General features: G+C 41.6%; 1 protein-coding gene and 1 pseudogene across 5 annotated transcripts; both read right to left on the bottom strand.

Moving 5' to 3' along the window:
* Positions 1-930: 930 nt before the first annotated feature.
* On the bottom strand, positions 931-3387 carry LOC147307787 (uncharacterized; annotated as a pseudogene).
* A 2795-nt stretch (positions 3388-6182) lies between these two features.
* On the bottom strand, positions 6183-7868 carry LOC147307786 (tripartite motif-containing protein 16-like). 5 transcript variants are annotated; one of them, XM_086273038.1, is made up of 2 exons: positions 6774-7853; positions 6183-6728 (listed from the first exon to the last, which is right to left on the bottom strand). In XM_086273038.1, exons 1-2 carry the CDS (start codon positions 7851-7853, stop codon positions 6183-6185), a joined length of 1626 nt encoding a protein of 541 aa, XP_086129164.1. The 5 variants fall into 5 exon arrangements, with proteins under 5 accessions (XP_086129164.1, XP_086129168.1, XP_086129167.1 ...); XM_086273042.1 differs by having other exon boundaries at positions 6183-7341; positions 7513-7853; XM_086273041.1 differs by having other exon boundaries at positions 6183-7478; positions 7557-7853.
* Positions 7869-9209: the final 1341 nt, after the last annotated feature.

Below are 9209 nucleotides of genomic sequence, written 5' to 3'. Positions count from 1 at the left end.
GCACCAACGTGAATGATTTGGGTCATGTTTATCACGTCTGAGTCAGGGAGCAAAGGTCACCTCCTTTATGCAGGATTTCACCTTATGCCAACAGGGGAAAAAAATCACGAGTTCTTAAACAAGCTGTAGGTCATGTTACTACACACATTTCAATATGTAAGCATTTCATCATGTTTTAGAGTCTCAGAGTTATTTCAGCCTCATCTTCACATATTTTCACAAATATTCACATTATCTCCGAGATCCAGTTGTGAAATTTTTTCCCTCAGTGTAACCGATTGCAACACAACAAATGACTGACCAGTGATTAGTGTTTTACAGTGATTACGACAGAAAGCCTGTTTCTGCCACTGCTGCCAAGCATTTGCTCTTTTCAGCTTGTTCAATTGTGGAGGTTTTTACATTCTTTACCTTACAATATAAAGCACCTTGAGGCAACTGTTGTTTTTTTGGCACTATATATAAATATAAATGAATTGAACTGGTAGCAACTTTATGAATGAGAAAATGAAAACAAGTGTCAGTCAGCTGGTTCATGTCCAGCAGGTGGGGAGGAATCAGTGAGTCTGTTACTCCAGTTACTTACTGAGAGGTAAAGTTAAAGAAAACGAGTTTCCTTCATCGCACTAAACCTGCCCACTAAACAAGACCCTGAATGAACCCATATGTAAAGGACTGTAGGTTTTAAGCAGGCTCAGGTAATGGCAACACAATAGATGAGGAAAGTGGGGGAACTCTGACGACATCTAGTGGACATCTTGAAGATGACGGGTCTGAACAGAGAGCAATGCAGGTCTGTGGAGAAGATTGCAGCACACTGTGAAATATGAACTATGAATAATATCTACATCTGTAATGATGTAATCAAAATAGGCTCCATGTAGTTTAAGTTCTGTTACTGTACTTATGAAGCAAACTGCACACACAGAGTTGGCAAACATTGAGTTTACTTGCATTTAGGCAAAATGATATAAACACTTATCATGAGCCAATATAGCACATTTAACTGCTTTTATTTAGCAGGGATTACACAATACACAAAATAAGTCACAAAAAATTTAATCAAATCTTGCAACATGTTGCTAAGAAGAACCAGGACAACCAGGTCAAAGCCATACTGAAGTATAACCTTCATTAACATAAATCACAAAGAAAACATATTTAAATAAAAATTGTATACTTGTCTTGAACTTTTTTAAATCTTTAGTCCTGTGTATCAAAACTTATTTATTGGCTGATAAAAAGGAATCACATCATGGTTGTTACAAGGAACAAGTGATGAAAAACTCATTTTCATGTTTGTTTTCTTCTATACTGAAGAAGAAATACAAGTTTCTGTGGTAAATATTAAAAGAGCATCCATGTTCAATAAATATTTGTGTCACCTTTAAAGACCAATAAAAAAAATATCAAACTTAGAGAAACATAAAGTCAGGGCTGGAACAAACAACATAGAGTGCCCTTCACTGCTGTGGACAGGAAATGTACCGTGACTTGGAGCATGAGGTCATTTTCTACCTCGGGTGCTGCAGTGATTTGGTTTGTCACTCAGGTGGATCCTTAGATGAAAATTCAGTCCTGATTTCCAACTGAATCTTTCCCCACAGGAGCTACAAATATATGGTTTCTCACCTGTGTGGATCCTTCTGTGACTTTTCATAGTCGACAAGTCTCTAAACTCTTTCCTACAGACGTTGCAAGAATACGCTTTCTCACCGGTGTGGATTCTCAAATGAGTTTCTAGTCCTGATTTCTTACCAAATCTTTTCCCACATGTGCTACAGAAATACGGCTTCTCGCCTGTGTGGATTCTCACGTGACTTTCAAATCCGGATTTCTTATTAAATCTTTTCCCACAGGTGATGCAAAAATATGGCTTCTCGCCTGTGTGGATCCTTACGTGAGTTTCCAATCCTGATTTCCAAATGAATCTTTTCCCACAGGTGCTACAAGAATGTGGCTTCTCACTTGTGTGAACTCTCATGTGTCTCGTCAGGTTGGATTTACACTGAAAAGTTTTTCCACAAGTGTCACAGCTTACAGATTTTTACTTGTATCAGTTTCACTCCGAGACTTATCTGTTCGGTTTTTGTGACGTCTCCTTTTCTTCAGCTCCGCATTTCTAGTTGATCCCGAGTCCACATGCTGGTTTTCTTCCTGTTCCTCAAGCTCTGGTTCAGGAAAGTTAAGAGCAAGGAGCTGGTCATCGTTTGGTTCTGATTCACTGAGGTCACTTTCCTCAAAACTAGAAGTCACCATAAAACTATTGATCTCCTGCTTCAGTACAATCTCCTCCAGCTCCTGACTGGTGCAGAGTTCCTCCTGTTCCTCTTTAATCTGTGGAGGATCTGGGTCCTCCTGGTCCAGACTTGAGTTCCTCTCCTGCTGATTGGCGACAAACTCCTCCTCCTTACAGGCAGTTTGCTGGTGGAGGTCTAAACGAACAATAAAAAAAATGTAATTATAGAAAAACACTTCTGAGAAGATAAAGTTTTAGTTAAAGTCTGTAATGAGGGCATGTTGCTCACATTTGCAGGTGAAATTAAAAGTGTGTAAAAATGAAGTTATTTGTGCACTCTGATGCAAATGAGAACTTGAGTTCTGACATTTTTCAGCAACATTAAGAGTAAAAAAAACCTTTCAAACAAAAAAGAACTCACTTATTACTGACTGACTGATGATCTATTTTGGAGTTGATCTCGAAACTGATCTACATCTTGATATTTTTCAAAATAATCTTCACTATTGGGGGTGGCTGTAGCTCAGGCGGTAGAGCAGATCATCTACTGATCGGTTCGATTCCCGGCTTCACCTAGTCTGCATTTCAAATATCCTTGGGCAAGATACTAACTCCAAGTTGCCTCAAGTTGCTCTTTGATCTGTGGAATGTGTGTCTGAATGTTGGTAGAAAGCACTAAGAAAAATGTGCTTGTGCGAATGGGAGTGAGTGGGTGAATGCACAAGTTTTGTAAAGCGCTTTGAGTGCTCAAGATTGAGTAGAAAAGCGCTATATAAGAACCAGTCCATTTAAAACTCCCTGTCATGTTTTCACGAATACACATTAAATAGATCTGACTGATACAAACTGTAGGTTTAATATTAATGTTAACACTTCAGAAAAGCGATTACAGTTTTACCGCTGGTCTGTAAATCTTTCTCAGGTTTCCAGATGTTACGCAGCTGTCTGAGCCGCTCTTCCCCGCTCCAGACGACGATGCCTTCATCCTCGTGTTTCACTACAAGCTGTTCTCCCTCTTGACTGATGCAGAGTTCCTCCTGTTCCTCTTTGATCTGTGGGGGATCTGTGTCCTCCTGGTCCAGATTGAAGTTCCTCTCCTGCTTCCAGACCTGCTGGCCAGCCAGATCTTCCTCCTCCTTACACTTCATGTTGATGTGGGACTTGAGGAACAAAGTAAAAAGAAAAAGATTAGACAGGTAAAGGTGCAGCCTCAGTCAGCAGGGCTGTACACTGTGAGCATGTTGCTCACATATGTGAGAGAGGTTTGTACAAATGTTTCAGAAGCACCATGTGACTCCCTCTCTTTGTTGGAAAGTCTTATTAATTCACTTTATAACTATTACTTTGAAGATAAATTTCTACCATCACAAAAATATTATGACCTCTTTAAAAACAAACAACGGCAACTACATGACTTAAATTCCATGTTTAGATGAAGGTAATGGTCAATGCCTTTTGACAGGGGAAAAACCTCCACACAGAAGAATCTTACTTGGCTGAATCATAAATTATTCACCATGATTAAAACTGCAGATGAGCAATAATCTGCATTTTATTTTAGCCAAAGAGGAATGTTTCTGTTTGTCTGTGATCTGACTTTTTCTGCTGGGTCCAAATTTCATTTTATCCTGTGTAAGTTTGTTTCTCTTCCTGTTAACTAGCAAAGTCAAAATCACCTTGATTAGTTTAACTTTAATTAAATTATAAATGTAATCATTTTATTGAACAATTAATTTCATTTCAATGAAAAACAATTACTTAAAAGAAAGAGATTAAGTTGGAGAGAGACATGTGGCCATCTTTTAGTGAGTTAGACCCTGATTAAGGGGTATTTTTAAAAGTAAAGCCCATCTCTCAAAGTCCCTGCCGGCCTGCCTCCACCTCGGGAAGTCTGTGGGTGCAGACGGAGGTGAGGAGCACCACAGGCGGCAGAGAACTGTCTGTAGCCCCGGAGTGAGGCGTCGTGAACCGAAGCAGACAGCGAACTGTGGCACAGTGCAGAAAACCGAAGCTTTCCCTCCCTGTTTGGTTTTGATGTGTCTCATGAAAGTCTATTGTTAAAAGTTGACCTTTAAAAAAAACGGACGCACTTGTTTGATTAGCTGCTCTCTGATTTTAGCCTGTTAGCTTACAGACTGAGCTCAGATCGTTCCTGTGTTAGTTCATTGAGAACATCACAGTTTTACATACCTGCTGCGTGACTTCATCTCGGGTCTCCGGCTGATATACAGCAGTCTGAGCCAGTGGCGGATCTCATCATCCTGGACGACTGTTTTTAATGTTTTTAACCACGGAGATTTCTTCTGCATCATCAGTCTCTCATTGTTAAACTCTCCCAGAAACTGAAGACAGTTGTGCCATTTCCGCGCTTCTTCTTCTTCTATTGAGTAGACGGCAGACTACACATGTCCAAGGGTAATACTGTCCTCCTCAGGCCATTGGCATCAAGTCAAAGCCTTAAAGTCTGGTACTTTGCGCATGGTCATTTTTTACGAACAGCAGAATCACAAGACAAAGCGTGCCAATGTTTATACTTTTCACTGTGACTGCCAAATAGATGAAAAAGTAGATGTTAAAAAACAACTTATAGTTTTGTCATTGGGCTGGTAGAAAGCTATGAGTTTCTGTCCCTTTGTCTGACCTTAGAGACTTATTTTAAAAGGAAACATTACAATCCTTTAAAGCAAGTATTTTCACCTCTGTTCCCCCCTCTGTACTTAGCTTTTTTGTTGTCATGTCAGTAATTGTCCAGTTGATGGCTCCCTTGGATCACAAGCCTGTCTCATGAGTCCAAGTGAATATATTCTTAATAAACAGCTTTGAAGAATTTGTGACCAACTTTGTTTAATTCGGAACATCATCATCATGAGTCAAACTCACTCTTGGATCTACAAAATATTTAACAAAAACAAACATCACTGAATCATAAGGTATTTGCTCCAACTCTTAGTCCAGAAACACATGAGTGAACTAGATCAGCTGCTCCTCCAGTTCAGCTGTGGATTTATATCATTATTTATATTTGTAAAGTGGATATGCAGTTTTTCAGTACTAATATAAGCATTTTATATCATTGCTTTATTGACAGATGTTTGGTGTTCAAGGTCAGGCATCAGTTTGAAAAAAACAAACAAACACACTGAGTTGAACTTGAACTTCCTACTGACAAAAACTAAAATTGGTGCAAAAATAACCAGAAACATATAAGAAGCATCCTGGAGGTGCTGCAGACAAGATAGGACCAATAACATGTCAACAGGAAATCCTTTTTACTAATTTGTTTATTTCTTTTTAGATTTTTACTCTCCATTTTAAGCCATGATGTTTGCTGATACTGTGTTCCTACTGTTTGTTCTCATTAATAGTTCTGTTTTTAACATTCTGTGCTGAAGCTGGAGGAAATGTTTCTACAGTGTCAGATGATACAGCTCCAAACTAAATAAGTGACTAACTAACGATGCTTTAATACACTTTACTATAAATTATGATATAGTGCACTTTCTTAAAATTTCTTATTGCTCTGTAATTAATTGTTTTCTTTATAAATGTACAAATGAGAATAAAATCTGTGTGATAAAGGAAGGTCTGTAGACTTCTCTGTTAAGATCAGTGAAGAGAAACAACAACATACAAATACCTAAGAAAAATATTCAGTAAACATTTAGAAGATAGAGAAGTTTATGTTGTCATGTGGAGAAATTTTTCAAATAAAAATATCCATAAGCATTGATAGTCTCCATGGCTGAACAGACACAGGAAAGAGCTCCACCTATAAAACGTAAAAACATCAAGACAACATGTTGAAGATGTCGAGGTACTGCCCATAATGTTTGACTGACATCTGATTTATGTGCAGCACATAAATACCACAATAATGATGGAGAGAAACTAAAAGGGAACTAAAATACAGATTTAAACTTACAACAATATGAAAGACTTCAGTCTATTTCACTTTAATCAACTCAGCAGTGTCTCCATAATAATAGTAAAACCAGAGTCCAGCATAGAGCGGCTGAGTGAATGTGGTCTGGACTCTGTGGAGGAGAGTCATGGTTTCAGAGACGCTGTAGAAGGACAAAATACCTGCTCTGTGATCCAGGTACACTCCTACTCTGGAGGAACGAGGACCTGAGACACGAGTTTGGATGTTGTTGTACCGAAATATAAAACCGTTGTTGTTACAATCTAATGACCAAGATTTGTCATTATGTCCAAATAAACATTCATATCCTTCTCTGCTGATATTCTTGTATGCAACTGCTACATAAACTCCCCCTCTCCACTCCACCTCCCAGTAACAACGTCCAGTCAGACTCTCTCTACTCAGGACCTGCAACCTGTTAGTGAATCTGTCTGGATGATCAGAATAAGACTGTTGTTGTTTCATAAATGTTACTTTTCTGTTCCCCTCTGATAATAACAGCCATGTGTTTGCTGTGTTTGGATCCAGTGTGATTTCACATGAATATTTTAAGAATCCAGCTCTGGTCTTTGGCTCTGGTGGATCTGACAGTAAAACATCCACTTCAGTGACTGTCAGTGAGATGTTTGTCCATTCCTCTCTCAGAATGTCCTGTAGTTTATCTCTGACCTCTGACACAGCTGCTGTCACATCCTCAAAGTAGCTCAGAGGACGGATATTGATGCTGGATGAGTCTGTAGACTCACTGAGTGCTGACAGTGAGGGGTAGTTGTGTAGAAACTGGATGTGATCCTCTGTGTGTGAGAGCTGCTTCAGCTCAGCATCTTTCCTCTTCAGCTCAGTGATCTCCTGCTCCAGCTTCTCCTGAAGCTCTTTGACTCGACTCACTTCAGTTTCCTGCTGGGATCTGATCTGCTGCTTCACATCAGAGCTTCTTTTCTGGATGAGATGGATCAGCTCAGTGAAGATCTTCTCACTGTGCTCCACTGTTTGATCAGCAGACTGATTGATGGCCTCCACCTCCTGTTGAAGCAGCTTCACATCTTTCTCTCTGTCCTGGATTCTCTGCTGGATGTTTTGTCGACTCACCTCCAGCTCTCTCTGCCTCTCAGTCCTTTCTGCTGCAGCTGAGACTGTGTCGTGGCCTTTATGTTCATCCACAGAGCAGAGATAACAGATACTCTGCTGATCAGTACGGCAGAACATCTTCATCACCTCATCATGACGAGAGCAGATGTTCTCCTGGAGCTTCTTGGAGGGCTCCACCAGCTTGTGTTTCTTTAACTGAGCTGCTACATAATGAGGCTGAAGGTGTTTCTCACAGTAAGAGACCAGACACACAAAACAGGACTTGAAGGCTTTCATTTTTCTTCCAGTGCAGACATCACAGGCCACATCTTCAGGTCCAGCATAGCAGTGATCAGCAGGAGCAGCTTGGAGTCCAGTCTTCTTCAGCTGCTCCACTAAATCTGCTAACATGGTGTTTTTCACCAGGACAGGCCTCGCTGTGAAAGTCTGTCTGCACTGAGGGCAGCTGTAGATTTTCTTCTTTTCCTCTTCATCCCAGAAGCTTTCAATACACTTCATGCAGTAGCTGTGTCCACAGGGAAGAGTCACCGGATTCTTCAGTAGATCCAAACAGATCGAACAAGAGAAGGTTTCTCGGTCCAGCTGAACACTTTTCTGCGCCATTTCACCCAACAGTGTCAGTGACTGTGTGAGTTTCACTTCCTCAGAACTGAAACTGCTCTGATCTAAACAACATAGGTTTCTGTAGCGAATGGGATCTGTCAGCTCTTATACGTCACCACATGTTGGTTGCACCCATCTTCAAACTGCAGATCAGAAGGGGAGGGAACAAGGGAACATGTGGACAGAGAGGAGGTGCTGAGTTAGAGAGCAGGAAGAGGGAGGGTTATCAGACACTAATTCAATCCTGGAACATGTGAGCCTGTGAGTTTTTCATTTAAAAATAGCACTGCTCAGCCTTTAAAGTTGTTAAATAAACGTAACATTTAAAAGACAATCTTTTTATGTAAATTAGTTTAAATTATCATTTTAGTCATTACAGGATATCAAATACTGCAGCTGAACTAAGAAATTGTTGTAGAAAAAAGCAATAAAAGGTCGTTCCCCCTCTGTCCCCTCCTGGTCACCTGTGCCTCAATTTTATGAGATGAGATGGATCAGCTCAGTGAAGATCTTCTCACTGTGCTCACTGTTTTATCAGCAGACTGATTTTATTCCACAACCTAGACATCCACATTACTCACACTCTCATAACACATACATATAGGGCCTTGGGATCGGGCATGTTATACGGTGTCCAGAGGACAGTCTTTGTATTCAACCTCACCTCTGGCGCCGGTGCCCACCTCTCAGTTTTAAATGCATGTAGACATTGAGGGTTCTCAGGAGAGGCCGTGCTGTACAGTACATGTACAGTGTCCATTTGTGTCTGTATCCAGGTTGGATGAGCGCCGAGTATTTGTATATGTGTGCATGAGGGTGGGAATGCATGTTTGGGTCTGTGTGTGCCTAGTCTTAGACTCCACCCCCTTGGAACATCTCAGGCCCTCCAAGGTATGGAGGCCTATTTCCCCTCACCACACTCCCTGGTTGATGAACTCAGACATCGGTGCGTTCTTGGTGTCCAGGGCTGGGCGCTCAGGTCTGTACCAGCTCACTGCTGGTACAGCTGCTCTGTGGGGCCTGGTGCCCGTGGCTCGGTCGGGCCCCTTGCGGGGGCGATTCACTCTGGCACAGCTGACTGCCGGCAGAGCCCGCGTGTACGTCACTGCCGCCCCCTCTGGCTTCTGCTCTGTGGCTGTTGGGTGACCCCTCATCTGGGGCTCTCCTCAGCTCTTCCCAGGAAGGTGGCACGGTTGCCCCTCCGGTGGTCCTCTTTGGGCGCTCGCACTCTGGGGGCCTCTGGATGTCTGGGGCCTGGATCTCCTCCATGCCTGCTTCATGCCCTGGGGGACGGGGCTATGGCTCCCCACACCAGCAGATCGTTACATGGAGAAGCCTTTTGAATAGACGAGCACT

The sequence above is a fragment of the Aulonocara sp. 'chitande type north' Nkhata Bay genome, linkage group LG18 (genome assembly GCF_057382095.1).
Source record: "Aulonocara sp. 'chitande type north' Nkhata Bay isolate Kocher_YH1m ecotype deep benthic linkage group LG18, A_spYH_male_GT1.1, whole genome shotgun sequence".
In the NCBI taxonomy this organism is placed as follows: domain Eukaryota; kingdom Metazoa; phylum Chordata; class Actinopteri; order Cichliformes; family Cichlidae; genus Aulonocara; species Aulonocara sp. 'chitande type north' Nkhata Bay.
The sequence above is the reverse complement of the archived record's forward strand: the minus strand, read 5'-3'. Positions and strand labels throughout refer to the sequence as shown.

Bases quoted from the DNA above. Each gene is read 5' to 3' on its own strand.
- LOC147307786 (XM_086273043.1), bottom strand. From the start codon at position 7,853: ATGGCGCAGAAAAGTGTTCAGCTGGACCGAGAAACCTTCTCTTGTTCG.